Source organism: Sus scrofa, chromosome 5, assembly GCF_000003025.6.
Source record: "Sus scrofa isolate TJ Tabasco breed Duroc chromosome 5, Sscrofa11.1, whole genome shotgun sequence".
Taxonomy (NCBI): Eukaryota; Metazoa; Chordata; class Mammalia; order Artiodactyla; family Suidae; genus Sus; species Sus scrofa.
Window position 1 is genome coordinate 8,045,484 of NC_010447.5, and position 20,216 is coordinate 8,065,699.

The following is a 20,216-nucleotide window of genomic DNA, read 5'->3' on the forward strand; positions in this document are numbered from 1 at the left end:
GAAGGGACAGGACCAGCCACAGCGGAAGCGGAAGTCAGAGGCGGGACTTCCCTGCTTGGGGGGCGGGGCTTCCTCCACTTGGTCCAGGTCCCGGGGCTCCGGGTGGCCGCAGCCCTCAAGGTTGTGGAGGGTTTCCGCGAGCCGCTGAGCCCGCGGCTGAGGGTTAAGGATTTTTTTCTTCGTTTACAAGGAACAGTGATTAGCGCTTCATAAGTTATTTCGCAGTTCTGCGTCTCAGCTTTTCCATCTGAAAAGACTCGCCTTTAAATTGCTGAGTGTTGCTGTGGCTGTGGTCTTGTCTGGCAGCTCAGATTCGACCCCTACCCGGGAACTTCCATATGCCGCAGACGCGGCCCTAAAAAGACAGGGGGGAAAAAAAAAGATTGCTGAGAGGATTGGGTATCGGTATCTATGTCTGGGACACTTAGAAAGCCCTCTGTGTGTTTGCTATTGTTTATTATTGCCGCCTACCCTTCCCCCGCGTTTGCCAGGCGCCGCGCGCAGTTCTGAGGAATGAAGATGCCCGAAAGAAATCGGCATTTATTGAGTTCCAAGTGAGCCCCTTGGACGAAACAGCGGTAAAAGCGGATTTCAGTAAGCGCTGAAACTGAGCCTCAGACGTTGATGACTTGCTGAGGGCCACCCAACTAAGTGAAGCCTCCCGACTTCAGATCCTGCACTCCAAGCCATCGTGCTGCAAAGGTCCCAGCACACATCGTGTGGGGTCCCACCTAACGCTTGGTGAGGGCATCCCAACCCCGCCTCCTCCGTCCTGGAACACCTCTGTCACTACCTCTTCCTCAAGGTCCAGTCCAGAAAATGTTCCCTGACAGTCCTACTCTTCTTTCTGGTTGGGCAATGATAAAACCCCGCTAAGGTTTATGGAGATCTCACTAGGTATGTCACTGTCCTGAGTGCTTTACACAAGTGATCTTGTTCTTTTGTTTGTTTGCCACACCTGCCAGGCATGCGGAAGTTCCCAGGCCAGAGATGGAATCCCAGCGGCACTGCCGCAACGCTGTACCTTAATCCAGCGTGCTACAGCGGCAGCTCCGCAAGTGATCTTGTTTAATCCATGTGAGGATCCTGAGTTGCTCAGTTATTTTTTTAATGAAATGATACATACACTCCTCTCCAAAGCAGAGCACTAAGTAAATGCTAGCCATTTTTATGATCCCCATGTTGCAGATGGCAAAAGGAAGGCATGGGCAGGCAGGCTGAGCGTCTTTTCTTCTCCCATAGAAGGGCAAAAGCAAGGAATTAGGTGACGGGATAAGCTCCAGGCTCCTGGTTCTTCACAGATCCAAAGGTACCCTTTCCTTTGTGCTATAGTAGCAGGTCCTATGCTCCTTAGAAATTACCTGTTTCTGAGTGTCTCATTTTGAATTCTCAGCTTATTTGCTGAGGTGAGCAGCCCCTTTTCCAGGAACCATAATGCTTCAGGGACATTAAAAGTGGTTGATTAGATCTCAAGACTTCCAAGAACTTGTCTTTGACAATAACTTCTTTTCCTGTCACCTTTCCTTTCTGCTTTAATTTTTTCCAGTTTACTCAAAAAACCTATGGACCCCCCCCCTGCAGTGTTCTCCTTCCTTCTCTATGGGAGTTCATATAGGCTCTCTCATAACTCTTGCCAGAGTTTGGTGTAGTTGGCCTCTCCCATCGATGGCAAACTTGGTGGGCATGGACATCGTGTCTGTCTTGGTCCTCCTGTCCCTAGCAGGTGGATCTAGCACGGGACCTAAGCATAGCATAGGCGCTCAGTGTCTGCTAGGGGAATGAATGCTACCCAAAGGAGCCTACCTCACAAAGGGAAACGAAGCCCAGGGTCACCAAGGTAGAAGTTAGATCCGGACATTGCACGTCCCCTGGTCTCACGTTTCTTCAGCGTCCTGCTGTAGATCCTTCCTGTCGCCACCTGGACTTCAGAACTGACAGCAGCACCAGTGCCGGAATACCTTGGCCATCAGAGAAGCCATTACCCGACTTTATCACATCTTCTGTCTCACGTCTTCTTCCACCTCCCTTCTGGAGTAGAGAATTGGTTTGGGGGCAGACAGTTCTGGAACGATGAAGACTCTCTCTACAACTTTCCACTCTTTGCAGAGCGCTCCGGGGCTGTGGTTGCCTCTTCCTGCTGTGTTTACTCGCTTTCCACGGAAACTACTGCACACTCAGCCATGTCCTCTGTCTTCCTGCCTCTCTCCTGGCTCTGCTTCACGTTGCTGTTACTTTCCCTCCTCCATCAGGAGTTTCTGCCTCCATCCTGTCTCTTCATTCAGGAAAAGATCTTGCTCTTTCAATTAGCTTATCTTAAATCTCTCTACTTCTGCCTCTCTCCTCATCTTTTTTTTTTTTTTTTTAACACAGATCTCTTCCAGTATAGAAACATCTTCACTTGCTGTTATCTCCTTAAGACGGAAACCTCTTTCTGGCTGCCTCTTTACCAACCATTCTGGCACTGCCAGTTAGTAGTTGTGTGACTTGGGCAACTATTTAATCCTTTGGCACTTGGGTTGTCTCACCTGTGAAATATGGCTCATGATCCCCAGGTGTACAGTGAGGAGCAAAGGTAGTAAAACAGATGCTGACTTCTCTTTTTTTTTCCCCTGCTGTACAGCATGGGGATCAAATTATTCTTACATGTATACATTTTTTCCCCCACCCTTTGTTCTGTTGCAATATGAGTACCTTTTTTTTTTTTTTTCTTAGGGCCGCACCTGTGGCACATGGAGGTTCCCAGGCTAGGGGTCTAATCGAAGCTTAACTGCCAGCCTATGTCAGAGCCACAGCAACGCCAGATCTGAGCAGCATCTGCAAACCTACACACAGTTCACGGCAACACCAGATCCTTAACCCACTGAGCAAGGCCAGGGATCAAACCCGCAACCTCATGGTTCCAGTTGGATTAGTTTCTGCTGTGCCACGACGGGAACTCCCAGATGCTGACTTCCTAGTTCAGTGTCTGGACTTGTGTACTCACAAATTTGCTCCCCTCCCTGCCTTAGTCCTTGGCACTAGGATGCAGCTCCTGCCCTCTCATTTCCTCTAAACTACACTCTCACCAATAACTTCCTCTAATAAACAATCAAAAGGTCCTTTGGGAGCATTGATGACTCAGCAGGTTAAGGATCCAGCATTATCACTGTTGTGGTAGGGTTTGATCCCGGCTGGGAACTTCCACAAGCCACAGGCACAGCAGGGGGCATGGGGGGGAGGGGGAGGGGGAAGGCCTTTTGCCATAATATATATTTGCCTATTTCCATAAAGAATCACTATGAAGGAGTTCCTATTGTGGCTCAGAGGTAACAAACCTGACTAGTATCCACGGGGATGTGGATTGATCCCTGGCCTTACTCAGTAGGTTAAGGATCCGATGTTGCCATGAGCTGAGACGTAGGTCACAGACGAGGCTCAGATCTGGCATTGCTGTGGCTTAAGCTGGCAGCTCCAGCTCCGATTCGACCCCTAGCCTGGGAACTTTCATATGCTGCAAAGCAAAACAAAACAAAACAAAACAGAAAAACAATCAGAGTCACTAATGAAATCTGAATGGGGTGGGGGTGGACATGCAGGAGACAGGACAGGCTGGGAAAGAAATGGGAGCAAGGTTCAAAATGTGTATCTTTAAACCGTTTTGACTTTTTTTTCTTTTTACAGCCACATGTGCAGCACATGGACACTTCCAGGCTAAGGGACCAACTGGAGCTGCAGCTCCCAGCGTACACCACAGCCACAGCAATGAGGAAATCTGAGCCATGTCTGCAACCTATACCATGGCTCACAGCAAGGCTGAATGCTACCCCCACTGAGTGAGGCCAGGGATCAAACTAGTATCCCCTAGACACAATGTCATCTTCTTAACCCACTGAGCCACAGTGGTAATTCCCATTTTGACTGATGAGCCAAAGAGTTTTCCTTTTTCCTGTACTAAGTCATCCCTATTGGCTGATCGAAACATTTAGCATTTTTTGATGACCTCTCTCTCCTGCTTGAGAACTAAACTACTGATTTCCCCCCCTTCTCTCCCTCCTGGAAAAGTAGCGGAGGGAATTTCCTCAAGATTGAACCCACTTTTACTCCCCTTAGAAACGGCTTTCACATCTGCAAGTCTTACCTTCTGAATCCACAGGGTTCTCCAGAGTTTTGGTTCTTAAATCTTCAAAGGCCACCTAGATGCTTCCAGCTGGTTGTCACTGTGACCTAAAGCAACATCTCTAAATCAGGAGTTTTACATTTATCTTTCTGTTTTTATTTCACCTCTCAAAAATACCTAGTTTCTAAAGTTCCTTGGCGGCCCAGCGGTTAGGGATTCAGCATTGTCACTGCTGTGGCATGGGTTCGATCTCAGGCTCAGGAACTTCTGCAAGCTCTGGGCACAGCTAAAAAAAAAAAAACAACAACAAAAAACACCTTATAAAAATACCTTGTTTCTTAAATGTCCTGTTACTGTGAGGGTCATTCATTTCACAGTGGTGCACAGGGAATGCCAAGCACTGTACGAGGTGCTGGGATAGCAAGGCCAGCTGATGAGGCTGGAGTGGAGAGGGCACAGGAGAGATAAGAGGGAGGTGAATTTGGAGAAGCCAATGGAAGCCAGACCATGAGAAGGTGGTAGGAAATAAGGATATTTGGGGGGTTCTTCTCTAAAAGGTCTTAGGCTGGAAGATGATTTCATCAATTTGTGTTTTGAAAAATACCTCTTAGCCAGTATGTGTAGAGTGGTGGGGGCAGGGGAATCGGAGGGGATGCCAAACAAGAAACAGTCGGGCTAATGCGAGGACTAGATGAGGGCGTCTTGGGCAAAGGAAGTAAGTGCAGAAGATATGAAGAAAAGGAAGCGATTAAGAGGTAAATCAGGAGTTCCCATCGTGGTGCAGCAGAAAGGAATCCAATTAGGAACCATGAGGTTTCAGGTTCAATCCCTGGCCTTGCTCAGTGGGTTAAGGATCTGGCATTTCCGTGAGCAGTGGTATAGGTCGCAGGTCCCACATTGCTGTGGCTGCGGTGTAGGCCGGCAGCTGTAGCTCTGATTCGACCCTAGCCTGGGAACTCCATATGCCTCGGGTGTGGCCCTAAAAAGCCAAAAAAAAAAAAAAAAAAAAAAAAAGAGGTAAATCAATCCAGCCTGGCATGGTTAGTTATGGGGAGTAACGAGGGGGGTGAGTGCTCCTAGGTGTCTAGGTTTTATCACCCGGAGGACAGTACTGGCACGTACCATGGGGGAGGGAGGAGGGCAAGCAGGCCAGATGGACTTCTCTTTGGGATGTATTGAGTTTGCAGAGCCATTAAGAGAGCCAGGTGTTTCAAAATGCTGAGTGGACCACTCTATATACAAGTCAGGAGTCTAACGGTAAGGGTAGGAAATGGAAACGTAGCAGCCTTTAGCATATAGATGGTAATTAAAGCCATAGAGGAGCTGGAGAACACCACAGAAGAATTCTGCCTTTTTTGGTGCTTACCTTGCAATCAGGGAGATGGCTAATAAAGACTAAGCGAGATAATTTTAGAACCTGTTAAATTTTGTGAAGGAAATACAGCAGGACAAGAGCCTAGAGTAGCTTTGGGGGGGATGGGGGTGGTGACAGCTGGTCGTGTGAAGAGAATATATGAAGAGTTAAAAGTAGCTACGGGGGCAGGCAAGGGAAGGATCCTAGACACTGGGGGAACCTGCGCTTGAAAGGGGATCACCTGATCATCGTCTGGAAGAAGGAATTTGGGGGGATTTTCTGATGCGGCTCATTTTCTCCATGTATTAGTGGATGCAGAACGCTTGCTGGCAGTGTCAGGTCTCAGTGCAGGCTGGTTACAGCACATTTACAGGAGTCCTTATTTGCAGAGCCCACGGTGGTGGGGGCCGGCAGAGTCAGATCCTAGTCTCAACAACCACCTTCCGCCCTACAGTGCACACACTCCACTCCCTTAGCCGTTTCTGCATGTTGAACATATTCAAAATTTACAATAAAGTCTTTGGTGACAAGGGTCTTCATAGGTTCTGTAAGGATCTCTGTTCCTCAGAACTAGCACTTCCTTGATGCAGGCAGGCCTGCAAGGTGTTCAGGCATCTCGGTCACCTGCCTCACCTCCCATTTCCCAGTGCTTACTGATTTTATGATCAGAAGTAGACGGCATACGGCCTGTCACTTTGTACAACAGACTTGCTCAAGACCGTTTTCTCAGAATTCCAGGGGTTTTTCAGCAGAGGCATTTTGGGGTGAATCCAATCCGGGTTCCTAAGTATGGTGACTGAGACGAGTTCCCGTTACATGGGTGAATATTTACACGGCATGCTTAGAGCAGTGCCCAGCTCACAGCAAGCAGTGTTACTATGACCAGCCCATTAAATCAGGCTGAGCTGCAGTTTCCTGCTATCAATCTCACACAGCTTTCTGAGAATTCAGTCAGATACACACTCCTCCCTGGGAATTAGAAAATACCAGTTTCCTTCCACTCCGCCCCTTTGCTTCTTCTAGAGGTGTCTCACGATCACGTCTCACAAGTCTCTAGCAGCTAAAAGGAAAGAAACCGTTCAGATGGGAAGCATCTCGCCTGCAGGTTGAGGCTCCTCTGCTCCTGGGCAGTGGTGACCTGGGCGGGGCACAGGCACGAGGCCGCCTGGACAGAGCTGCCCCAGGCAGGCATCCCTCTCTTCTCTCCTGTAACCAAGTGCAACTGAACCTCAAATAAGGTGACAGCAGAAGGTAGCAGAACATGAATGTGAAAGAAATGTGAACCCAGCAGCGAGGAGCACAGACCCACCACCGACGGGCCAACCCTACAAGCCCAACAACAAACCGTGACAAGACAAGATGGACAAAGTGGAGGCCCAGGTCAGATGCTGAATTTCACACAGCTTTTATATGTGGAGCAGGGAGAAGAGTGGAAAAAATATAAACATCCAACAAACGAGCAAATTACATTGGCAGAATAAAACAGGAAACCACAATAGATGCTTAGCAGCCAAACACATTTATTAGTCTTTTTTCTTTTTTTTTTTCCAGGAACCCAAAAATATTTTGTAGTTATAATGTAAGCAACTGAGTTGCACATAATACAATCATATCTTTCCAAAATAAAATAAAATAAAAAACTAAACAAAAACAAAAATAAGCTGTTTAAAAGCCCAAAAAAACCCTTCAGAAAACTCTTATATATGCATTACACCATCTCTGTTTTAATGAAATGACGACGACTTAATTCCTCATTACTCAACCTGTCACAATCCAATAAAAGACCACCCTTTAGTTTTTTTTTTGTTTTTGACTTTTTCGTTTTTTTGAAATCCAGCATGAGAAATACAGTACCTGCTATGGCAAAAAATACACATAAAATGCAACTTTTCAGCTTATTTGTACATTAGTAGAGTTTAACATTTTATTGTTTGTTTTTTTTTAAGTGAACCAGTGATTTTAAGTACCACTATACTAAAAAAGTAAAATAAAATATAGAAAAGGGGGGCCCAGCCTGCCATGCAAGTGCACCTCTAAAGTGCCTAGTTTCTGTGTCCATGTAAAACCAGTAATATGAGGAGCAATTTCAACATATGGGAGTTTGATTAAACCTCTATGTTTAAAAAAAAAAAAAAAAAAAGACAATGCCATAGCCTCCCTTTTCTCCCTCAAACTTCCTTACATCCCACCATCCACTTTCTCTATTGCCCACCAGAAGAGAGAAAAGAAAGCCACCAAAATAATATTGTAAGAGCTATTTCAAGTATAAGAAAAACAAAACACTTCTAGGTAACTTGCAGAGAGCATCAAAATGTGCAGCTATTGAGTCATGTTTACAGGTTTTGTTTCTGCTGACAGTGTTTCAGATGAGAGGATTTTTGCTGTACCTTCCTGTTACTACTACCTGTTTGTGTGCAAAGCTGGAAAGCTGCCTTTGAAAGATCCAGCCTCTTTCCGATGCCCTTCTCTGCACCTTCTGTTGTAAGGGGGCGAGGAGAGAAGCCGAGGAGGGAGCAGGGAGGAAGGAGCATGGCGTCACAAGCCATCAGGCAGGACTTCTCCTCCTCTGCCCCATCCTCCAAGTGCCCTCAGTTCTCCTGTTCACCATCAGCGACCTAACGCTCACTGCAGAGATTCCCGTGATTCAGTTTCCTGATTTGGTAGGATGTATTTTACTATGTAAACATAGCCCCCTAGGCTTATGGAACCCAAAGCAGCACATATATATTATCTCCATCTAAATGGAGGAAGATAAAACAGTCCAGAAACCTCTCCTCAGGTTGCTTCTGTTCTCTGTTTTTGGTTACTCAAAACAGGGAGGGGTGGGGTGGGCACAGAGTAAGTCGTAAGCAAATAATGGAGAGTTAGGAGTGGGCACAGTTGAGCTGTTGCATCTGCTTTTTTTTTTTTTTTTTCCTCCCAGAAGAGTTTTTTTGTTTGTTTGTTTTTTTAAAACCTGTTAAAAATGTTCCTGCACCTTAAGTCATACTGAGGTTAAGGCCAAGGGTGCAGAATCTTGTGCACGTGTCTCTGTGAGCACATTCACGGTGCATGCACCATTTTTGATGTTTTCTGTGAGATCACTGGACACACTTTGGTCACTGGTGTGTGCAAAGGGTGCTGGGGGGGAGCGTCCCCGACAGAAGTGCGAGATCAGCAGAGCCCTTTGGGAGCAGCGCAGAGGGATGAAAGGGCAGGAAGAACTCAGGAGGGATCAGAAGAAGGAAACTGACAGAAAAGGGGCCTCCACACAAACAACAGAAATAAAACCCGAAGGGCGCCAGCACGCAAATCAGAAGGTGGGTGGTGAATATACGTGCGCTTATGATCAAGCTTCTTCCTGTCAAAGGAAGTCGTCACCAGACAAAGATCAGTGAGCTCAAACTAAAAAGGGCTTCTTGACAGATGCAGGGTTTCTCTGTAAGATGAGGAAGAGCTGGGGGGGTTGTGAAGAAGCAGTTCAAAAGGATTCTGGTCTGGCCTTGGTGTGGCCAAGTCTAGGAGCGCAGTAGCTGACGGATCCCCACAAGCAGCGCTTGCTAAACACTCTCCCTCTCCCTAATGTCAGCTCTTCAGGCCTCAAGGAAGGAGGTGCATGCCTCTCAGGGAGGCTGTCTGCACGTCTCGGATGAGCTTCCTTCCAAGTAAGAAATCAGTTCACTTCCAGAGCATCGCGAAGTGACAAGGCTATGAATTCTACAGCACAAAACTGAAATGCCAGGGACTAATTCTCCTTATGATCAACAGAATGCTACTCAGTTATTCAGAATGTGTGTGTGTGTGTGTTTGTGTGTGAACCAAGAAAGGTTGAGAATTCAAGGTCTCAGGCAGAAAACATTCTGGAGATCCTGGAGGGGATGGATCTTCCGGAAGAGAGAAATCCAGACACTCCCCACCCTGGAACTAGAGCTGGAATAGATGGCGTCGCCTCGAAACAAGGGTTAAACACGGGTCTGCTGTGGCTGCATACATAGGGGAGGCAATGGAGAGACCGCCACCCCACAAATACGAGTCTACTCTCCTGTCCTGTTCTGCTTTCTCTTCTTAAACATGAAAAAAACACGAGATCTGAAACCTCTGATGGCTTAAAAAAAAAAAAAAAAAAAAACTGGAAAACATCATATTTTATTTAGGGTTACTTTCACAGCAAAGAAAAAAATGGTAAAAGTTATCCTGCTATTTACACGTCCATACTTTTCAAAGGATAACCCACTGATGTCAGAAAGGAACAGGGGAATTAAGGGTGCACACTGCAGGGGAAATGCACCTCGAGGTATCGCTTTGTGTTAGACAGTTGAAATGTCAGAATTTTACTGTTTTTATTTTTTGTGGGTTTTTTTTTTTGTTTTTTGTTTTTTTTGTTTTTTGTTTTTTGTCTAAAGGCAATCTAACAGATGGGAACCCTGATAAGTTCGTGCCCGTGCAGCGTCGCAGGGGCGCGAGGAGACAGCGATCAAGTCTGTTACTCGTTACAGTACTGTGAACGTCAACAACGAAAACTGCTGCGTGGGAACACTGGCGACGGACAGAGCCACCTCTTGCTTACGACACTGAGTGTTGCAAATAATGCCTAGACCAGAGCAATGCAGGTGCCACGGTTCACCACAGGCAAGACCGACAAAGGGGAGGCTGTGGGCTCCCATCAGGCACCTCACTGCTCACCAGCCACACGGCTGAGCGACTGCCGAGGAAGCAGAGAGGTTACCCGGCTGAGGGTGGTGGGTGGGGAAGAGACTGCTTTGCTGCCTGTCAAGCAACCAGGCCTCTTCCCCACAGAGCAAGAGTTTGCTTGTCATTCAGTTCACTTAAAAGCGAGTTAGGAAGAAGAAAGAAAAATGAAAACGGGAGCGAGGAGGAGCTTCTGAAACTGACATAAAGATGAAGGGCAGCACAGGTGAGGCTGGTTTCCTGAGCTTGAAAGGGTTCTGAATTCAGGCAGGGATGACACTTTTCTCCGGAGAAGACTGGCGCGTGGGAGCCCCCCTGCTGCACCTGGTTGACCCTGATGGCTGGGACGGAGCCTGTCCCTCACTGGCGGGCACGAGCCACAGGCTCTTGCTACCTCGCTGTGCCGACCTCGCCACCCTGCCGCTTCCTGCTCTTGACCCCCTTCCCTGCCAGGACGTGGGGACACCATGGACACAGAAACCGTAGAACAAGATGCAAAGCTACCTCCTTCCCGTCTGCCGTCTCCTCCCCCCGTTGCAGAATGCATAGTTACAATTCACGTTACAAAATAAAGAAGCCATGAATGAATGACTGCACGTGGGACCTTTTTGTTTTTTTCCTGAAAAAAGAAAAGTCCAACAACCTCTTCTTAAATTCGGTATGAAAATTCACATTTGCATAATGATACATTTCAAGGCCATTAGAGAGGAACGAGCGTGAAAGCCCTGGGAAGAAGCTGCAGCCCCTCTCCTCCCTGTGTCTTCCTGAACGAAGCTGAAGGAATCTGGCGGAGGGACTGTGTCCCTCTTGGAGGAGTTCTGAGGAATTACGGAAACGGCCCTTGGCATTCACTATCTCTTTAGAAGACAGGGAGTGGGGACAAGCGGTGGAATCGCTTAAAACAGACATAAAACAAAGAGACACTGCAGATTTCTGTGTTTGACCCTAACAGTTTTGAAGAAATAAACTAGGATTTCAGAGTTTTCTCTTTTCTTTCTCAGACACTTCAATCTTATTCTTTCCAAAGCCTTTCCTTGTGTGTAATAATACCCTGTTTGCATACACGGCCACCCCATGGGATGTCCATTTGGGAAAAGAACTGCCTTTTCAGGACACAGCCCGGCAGGGTAGAAAGGCAGGGGCTAGAAGACGCCTTCTGGACTTGTGCAGATGTGTCACAGACATCACCGCACTTCAATTCTCCAGTGCTTATAGAAAAACGAAAACCAGGACAGCCACGGCCACGCACGCGCACAAGCAGACACGGAGAAAACTAGGCGATGCAGGCGGCTACGTTCAGCCGCACCCCCTGGACTAACCTGGTCTCTGTCATCTGTGCACCGTCCCCTCCCCCAAGCCCAGACCCTCTTCCCTGCGACTCCGCACTGTGCAATACTGATGCAAATGAAAACTCCACAGACGCCCCCGCGGACTCCTGAAGAAAAGCTGACTTCCCTAAAGACTAAGCTGACCGCCTGTTTTCTCCCAATGCAGAGGTTCTTCCTAAAACAGATGGTCTCTGAGCTCACAAAGGCACATTCAGAAATACTACACTTAAGTAAGTAATTCCGTGGACAAAATTTAAAAGGGGGTGGGGGGGTGTTTTAAACACATTGATTCTAACTTAACCCGGAATTTCTGCTAAGAAGTGTCATGCTGAATGCATCACTTGGTGAAAAACTATAGTACCTTTAGAAGGTATGTAACTTTAAGGGTTTCAAAGGTTTTTGCTCAGTTTTGTATACACAGCCCCCTTTTGCATTTTTGGCGAGCACACACGGGACCTGCTACTTTCCTCCTGCCCTGCCCCTCCCTTCGCCCCTCACCACCCAGCCCGAGCACACCTTTCAGGAGCCCAAGGAGAAGGAAGCCAGATGCAGTGGAGGCCCAGGGAGGCAGGGGACAGGATGGGAAGGAAAGCCCTTCACTTCACCACAACGCTGGAAGCTGCTCTGTGGTTTCTCACCATGAGCAGCAAAGAATTTCACTTCTTGAGAAAACAATCCCAGTTTATTAACACTGGCTCAAAATGTACCAATTGCAATTGGGAATTTACTTTCAAAGCCATGGTTTCTAGTTTGAAAATGAAACTGATTTAATTTAAAACAGAACACTTCTTGCCTTTACCTGCCCCTTCTCCCCCCCATGAACAAGACAGGCGCTTGTCACGGCAAAGAGCCAACAAGTGAATCTTGCAAAGACCCTTGCGTCAGGGCGGCACCATTTTTCCTAGTGTGCAGAGCTATCGTTAAAGACAAATTCAGGGGTACAGCTAACCCAAAAGGAAACTAGTTAAATTCTGTGAGGCCAACACTGGCAGTTTCCGTCTCTCTTGCTATTTTATTTTGGTGGTAGGAGGTTACTACGAGATTGACAGTTTAAAAACCACACAAATGTTCCAATACTTGGAATTAGTGTAGATTTAGTCCGAGTGACCCTACACGTGGATAGAACAGCATGGAGGCCCCAGCTGGGGGTAGGGGTGGAGTCGGGGGGGGGGAGGACAGGCCCTGTTCCCTCACCCATGTTCCCTTCTCTGACTTATAGACATTCGCGGGCCTCTTTTCTCTAGTAGAGAGGGCACGTTCATGGTTCAATTTTTATTATGTTATTAGATTCTTGAAGCTGATAATTAGTTCAAATTAAGAAGGTGATGCCAGTACTTCCTTTGTCAAATTTAAGGTCAGGAAAACACCATCGTCAACAAATGGGGACCATTTCTGAAAATACACACACCTTTGGCACTGGCCATAAACCTACAGGCCTCTCACAGGGTGTGTACGAACTCTGGAAACAGAGACAACAGTCTATGTGGTTGAATGGACTGATGATGACCTTGACAACATTTTATATTCTTGCCTGTTTCTAGACTGTGTGGACACCTTGCACTTGAGGATAAGCAAGCAGAGGGGGACGGCACCCCATTTTCTGACTAACTGCTGAGGTCTAAAGACTGACAATTCATTTATAGACACGGGCTAGACTATTTTCATCTGCACTATCACACACAGCCTGACTTGTACACTCATGGAAGGGAAAACAAAGAATCAGATTTCTTTTTGTCGTAACACTAAGAAGTGCAGTTAATGCATAGACATGAAATATGACAAAACTTGGCAAAATACTGGAGAAGAAAATGTTTGACTTTTTTTTTTTTTTTAAACCAGGTAAAAATGTTTCTCTACTCCAAAAGACCTTATAATTTAAACAAACAACCTCCCCCCGCCCCCGCCACAAACAATAACCTACAAAGTGTTATAGGTTGAATTTGAACTCTGGGGATAGGGGAGAAGGAGACCTTTTCAACATAAAGACTCAATTGTTCCCTAATCTCAGAGATGGCTATTCCAGCCAAATCTGCTGAAAACATGCCGTTTACACTGCAGAGAACAGGCTTGGCCTACGCCTTCTGCCCGGCACACAGGCATCTTCATTCTGTTCAGGAGTCAAGATGGCAGAATGTAAAGAATAAAACTAAAAGTACACAGCATCTGAGGTCGATATGGAATCTGGCCACTAACTTTACAAAAACTGCTCCCCACCCTGTAAAAGTGATGAATGTGAGAGCGAACATTTGCAACTAGTTAATAGCCCGTAAAACTTTAGTTTCTGCTAGCTATGTTAATAACAGCTCTTCCAAATTCTTAGACAGGAATTTTCTTTCTTTCTTTCTTTTTTTTTTTTTTGCATATCTTACACACCACAATCAACCCACAGGAACCTGGAAGAACCAATTGCTAATTTATGCCACATTCATGTCAGAAGAAGTGGGAAAGTTCTCAGAACAGGAGCCATAGTAATAGAAAATCAAGCTGCTATAAATAAAATGGACTGAATGGCAATCAATGCATAATGCTGATTTACTGAGGGGACACTGACGAAAGGAGCTGGTTTGGAACCCTAACTTGCAGCACCGCTAAGTTAACTTCTGGGCCGCTGCAAATGAAAAATATCAAGAGCTAGGGACTGAGGGATCAGAGGTGCCATAAGGGCCATCCGTTTTTTCACAGTGTCTTGGGGATCTGTACTTTTTCTTTTTAAACACCTAAAATTGGGTCATGGCGCCGGATCCAAATTGCCAGTAGAGGTCCCCGGGTCTGGCGGAAGACATTCCTCCTTTCAGCTACTCATGCGGTAGACAGAGACCAAGCTGTGACGTTTGAGAGATGGGGACCTCTAGCCGCTAGGAATCAAGTGTTTAAAAAAACCCAGGAAACTGGTAAAAACCGGAAAGCCCAAGTCAACAGGACCAAAATACTCCCAAGTAAATCTACGTCACAAGTCCCTGCACGCATGCCAGAACGTGGCGGGGGAGATGAGGCTCCCAGTGAATTTTCTCCATGCCCTGAAGCCCCCTGACCCCAGCAGACACGGCTCTTGCCCGGGAAAACCGAGGAAAGCAAAATTCTTCTCTTCCACGGCATCCTCACTGAATCCTGCTCTTAGGTCACTGCCAACCAATAAAGCAAAGCTTCCAGCAACTTGACAAGACAGAGGGGGTTGATGGGAAAGAGAAGACACGAAGGAGGTCAGGAGCAGAAAAACAGGAACCTTTTCCTACTGGCCCGAGAGAGAGACTTTCCAAATCACTGTAGTTGTCACCAGAGAAGGCAACGCATGGTACCGGAGGGCGACGGCCTGGGGAAGGCTCTCAGTGTCCTACGGCATCGAGACCAAAAAAAGCACACGTAGCTTCCTCAACTTCTGTTGGTTTGTTTCCTTTACATGTAGCCCACTGCCTTTGGGGCCTGTCCAGAACCACTCCAATTTCCATACCGGGCAAGCGTCCTCCTGTCTGTGGAGCGACTGGACTACGAGCACACACACACGCCTTCCCCCTGCTTAGGACATCTGGGTGTGTGTGCGAAGGCACTAAAGCGGCTTTAGAGAAATTGCAGGCAGCAACCCCACCCACTCCCTTTACCTGTCAAGCTGGAGTTTCTTTCCCACTGGGAAGCTTGGATGTTTAAAAGAAGCTGTGGTCACGCTTGGGAATTCTAACCCCTGGCCCCAGGAGGGAATACAAAAGTAGAATTCAACATCACCAAAAACTGAAAGGAAGTACTACTCCACCTCTTCGGCTGAGGGATGGGGGTAACAGAGCAGCAGATCTTCAAAACAGCAATTAAAATGAGCACAACAGGAGCTGGGAGCTAAAAAAGTAAAATCACTTGTTCCTTCTTAGATTCTTCTACTATTTTCTCCTCCTCCCATAACAAACGGAGGTAAGACAGACATTCTTCATGAAGAGAACAGTCCATAGATATTTTTCCTCTAGTAATGCCTACATTTAAAATTTGTTCCAAAAATTATTAACCTATATTTCCTAACTCTTTATATAGATTCTCAGCAATCCAACCGTACTATTTTACAGATTAGAGTTACTTTTTTTGTTGTTTAAGCTGTTGTTTCTTTCTTTCTTCCTTTCTTTTGATGCTGGGGTTGGGGAGACAGGGAGAAAGATTCCTCCAAAAAAATAAAGTAAAATAAAATAAATTCCTAGGGGAGATTTTAGTTCAGTCTTAAATGGAAAGGAACGAAGTGATGGCATACCCACTTATACACCAAACACTCTCGCATTAAATTACACACGATTTCAAATGAATCCGTGATAGAGCTCTTATAAAGCATAATCCTTCTCCCATATTTTTTAAGATAGTGAATTTACCTGTTGCTGCTAAATTGATAATTTTTAAAAAATATTTCTTTCTACGTGTTTTAAAATGTATCATCCCCAGTATGACAATAGTGTTTGGAGACTTTTCTTTTTACATTTTTTTTTTAAGTAAAAATTGTTTAAACTTTTTGAAGTTTCAGGAACTTGTAAAAGTTTATTAACAGGAAAGAAACAGCCGTCTATCTAGGATAAGATACAGTTAAATAAACCATCTTCCAAAAACTGGCTTCCTACCCTAGAATTCCTGAGAATGCTTGCAAATTTTTAAAGCAGGAAAATAAATGTTAAAAACAAAAACAAAAAACACTGTTAAATGCTCCCAGAGTTAGTCTTCATCTAAAATATATATTTATATGTATATATATACGCACTTTTTGGTCTTTTTTTAAGTTTTTAATTTTTTCCCTTTAAGCTTATGATGGAAGAACATTTTAGCTTCTCATGTTTATTTTTACATATTTCAAATCCCTCATTATGTCTTGTAAACAAGAGGGGCTCTAGCACCCGGCTTTCACCGTAGTATCGTAAGGAACTCAACTAACCCATAGTGCAGGTCAAGGAACCAACAGGCAGAAGAAAGGAGGGTGCGTGGCAGGGAGCGGGGGACAGGATGGGACATGGGACATGGCAGGGAACCAAGAGTGGCAGTGGACAGTCACCACTGGCTGGCAGGAGCCTCGGGACAGCTCCTGGCCCAGGGACACTCCGAGTGAGCCTCCTGTAGGTGTCTGAACACGGCTGCTCCTCACCTGGACGTCACCACACATGACAGGGCTTTGCACCCCTGGCAGAGAGCAGTCAGTGGGGGCTGGAAGGAGCTGTTGTGTACACGGGCAGAAGTTGGGGGTTTGGGGATGGCGGTGATGAAAACCGGAGGGCACAGTTAGTTTTCTACAAGGCATCCAATGGGACCAAACCAACGCTGGAAACTCAAGTTTGACCACCTACCCGCGAAGGGTTCAGAAAGACTCGCGTGAGCAAACGCGCCCGTGGATCATGCACGTCAATCTCTTTTCAGGCTAGGTTTACCATCAACAGAGTAAGCCGAGAGGACTACAGAATTCCCGTTCTTTGTCTCACAGAACCACTTGAATGCAAAGAATTCGTTTTTGCTTTTTCCTGTACACACCCACCCACCCACCCACACACAGAGACAAGCTAAAAGTCAAATACATTTTTAGGCATTGTTGTATCCTTCACTGAAGATGCTAAAGAAAGAAAAACTCCCTTGTCCTCACTAGCAGCACGTTACAGAGGACAGTAGAGGTCTGCTCCCACCAAGGGTTGGAATGGGCAGGTATTTGCTGGTACAGAATGTCGGCACTTTATGTTAAACAGTATGATGCAGACTGGGAGGTCCACACAAGTGCTAGCACATGACCGGCATACGTCCCCCTCCCCCACCCCGCCAGCCATCTGCTTTGTATAAAGGGGCACCCCTTCAGGTCTGTGATAACTCTTCACAAAAAGCAGTTTGATACATTTTGATTCCAACATAAGTACATACATGTTGGTAATAACTGTGGATTAAAAGTTGCCCCCTATTCGGCCCAGAGTACTACTACATGGATGCTTTAAAAAAAAGAAAAAAAAAAAAAAAAGTCTTTAAATACCGAAATAAAAAAAGCGACGAGGAAAAAAAAAAAAAAAAAAAAAAAAAAAAGGTGCAATACTTAAAAGTCTTTGCTAAGTTATACCTGCCTAAGCAAAACCACATACACAGGAAATACACAACACAGAGAAACAAAAGGAAACGCTTGAAGTACACACTGGTTTAAGAACATTCGTTAAGTAAACGTTTCTGTCAGTGATGGCCTGGTGCTGTAACACGCCACGGCCTGGCACAGGTAACGCTCAGCGAGAGAGGAGCAGAGAGGGAGGAGCTGCGGATGCTTTCAGGAGGCTGCTCACCACTGATTTTTTTCTGTTTTTGTAAAATGAAAAAGAGAACCAATAGAAAATTTCAATTCCGCATTACCTGACTTTTCGGGTGAATTTCTCCTTCCTGATTATGCAAGAAAGGGGGAACACCACAGTTTTCCTGCTTTTGAGACATCACATAATTAAAAACGATCTTTTCATGTTCCCATTCAAACCAAAGAAAAGGCTAGCATGAAATTGAACATATTCAGAGGCGCCTAGTGACCACTTACTTAAAAAAAAAAAAAAAAAAAAAAGAAAAGAAAAACAGAAATAAATAAACACACAGTTGCTCCAAGAGGTACCTCCTGCTCTCCTAATGTGGGGGACTTGGCAGTGCTCCACTCTACTGCTAGGTCAAGAGAAAAGCTACGGAAAACTCGGGCTACTTTGCCAAAGTAAAGGAGCTCCCTGCTTTCATCATTAAAAAGCACTCTGTTCAAATACAGCCCAACGGGGTCGCTTCAGTAGCAGTGACTCCCCGTGCTCGTGTGTTCTCAGAGTTAAAAACAAAATAAAATAAAAATAAAAAGCAGATGGCCGGCCAGCCAGCCTGCGGACTGTCAGCAATGCAGCTTTCTGAGAAGTCGGGGTGGGGAGAGGACACAGGCACACACACACACACAGAGACAGAGAGAAGGATGCACGCGAATGCACATGAACACACGTGCACACACATACCAGAACGAGCATGCCTGGGCAGTTACATGTGCCAGAACACACTGGTATTTATCAACCAGCCAATCACAAATTTTTTCTTTTTTTCTTTTTTTTTTTTTTTTTTTAGGTTTTTTGTGTTTTTGTTTTTAAAGTGAGGCTCCGTCAAGTCTTCCCTCCCCCCACCCCAACAATTCTTTTGAATTCCCCTCCCTCCCAAACATGGTAGACCTAAGGACGGAAACACACCCAGTGCAAACAAAGTTAAAAAGCTATTTTTTTTTTCAGTATATATGTTTCTTAGCAACAACTTCCATATAACATGAAAAAAGTGAAAAACTAGAAACTAATTTTTTTAATTTTTTTGTGTTTAAATTTAAATGGTATGTGTACTTGCTTCACATTGTCTTTCTAGGTTGGCGTTCATGATTCAAGTATTTCAAGAGTGATATGTTCTCTTTTTGGATTCATATTCCAAACGAAAAAACTGAAGTTATAAGGGAGGCAACTATGTGCTCAGACAGTCTGTCAATGACCCACCTTTTTTTCTCTCTCCGTTTTCTTTTTTCCTTTTAAAAATGTATTTATTGCAAGTTGAAAAAAAAAACGAAAAGGTCAAGTTAGTGCTGCTGCTGTTCCAAAAAAGGTCACGAGGTCAGAGTTGAAAGTTCTAAGTTCAGATTGAATCCGACCCTCCTCCCAGAAGGTCACCAGGTAGTAAAGGAGCAGGGCTGCCCATCCTATGGGGATCTTCCACGGTTGGGACTCCCCACAAGCTAGAAGAATAGTTTGGGGGCCCCCACAACGAAGCGCCGGCAAGGTCGGCCCCGCTGCCGCCACCAGCGCTGCTGCTCCACTGCCCGAGCCCTGTGGACCCACCAAAAAGATTCAGAGCAGGTCCGACGGGATCTGACTGGGTCTGGCTGGTCTCCAGGGACTGCCAACCTGCTGCGGGCGCGCTTGGGGTTGCCGCGGGCGTAGGGGGCTGAGCTTGTGCCAGAAAGCGGCTAACTTCGTCGTCGGTGGCAAACTCAGCCAGGATGGTAGTGTTTCCCAACACACACCTGGAAAAAAGGGGAGGGAAAGAGCTGTGCACTGGAGCACGACCCTAAGGGCACGCCAGGACTGCCAGTTCCGAGTCTTGGCTACTCGAGAGTGTGGTCCTGGGACTAGCAGCTGCCACGCCCCCTGGGTACTTTTCAGAGTCACAGGATCTGAGCCTGCATTTTACCTAGACCTTCAGGTGACTGCAAAGAACTGATGCAGGGCAGGAAGGTGTCACTTGGTCTCCCTTGGGATGTGGAATTTGTGTGTCAAGCAAAATGTCCCATCTCTTTTTTTCCCCTTGTAAGTGCAAGATCGCAACCCAAGCATCGAGGTGACCCAGCTTCCCCATCATTGCTTGTCCTGTGTGTACTTTTCTGTCATGGCACCTGCAGCCACAGGAGTCAGCTCCTTCCTGTTCACCAGCGTGACAGTGGCAGGAAGAGGATGGTCAGAGTCTGACCCAGCCCTTCAGACCACAGGCAGAACACCTGCTACTTACTAAGACCACAGTATTTCATCCTCACCCACAAGAGGTCAGAGTAAGCTGCTAGATTCTATTCTTTCACCTTTTCATAACAATAGGCCTTGTCTAACAGTACTAAAAACTTACTCGCTGCCTCACAAATCCCTTACATTTGGAATTCTGATTACCGATACACACTGGACAGTCCGTGCTTACACAGGTAGAAGAGATCAGCCACCTTGGTACCCAAGCAACTGCTTAAGTGATGACGCCGTCTGTGTGCATGCTCTCGCGCATCCCTGTTTAATTAAGCAGGTGCCCAGATACTCACATG

The 20,216-nt window shown here is 46.1% G+C and overlaps 1 protein-coding gene and 1 long non-coding RNA gene across 5 annotated transcripts in view; one reads left to right on the forward strand and one right to left on the reverse strand.

The window, feature by feature from the left end:
* Positions 60-4,645, forward strand: LOC106507467. The gene is made up of 2 exons (XR_001303476.2): positions 60-897; positions 3,661-4,645. It is a non-coding gene; the product is annotated as an uncharacterized LOC106507467 (long non-coding RNA).
* TNRC6B (trinucleotide repeat containing 6B) overlaps positions 6,951-20,216 on the reverse strand; it is a 259,378-nt gene continuing 246,112 nt past the window's right edge. For 3 of the 4 annotated variants that reach the window (XM_021092845.1, XM_021092843.1, XM_021092846.1), the window contains one exon: positions 18,344-19,436. In XM_021092845.1, the coding sequence (XP_020948504.1) occupies positions 19,049-19,436 (388 nt within the window). In that variant the 3' untranslated portion in view covers positions 18,344-19,048. Of the gene's footprint in view, positions 19,437-20,216 lie in introns of all 4 variants that reach the window. The other variant, XM_021092847.1, reaches the window with a different exon arrangement.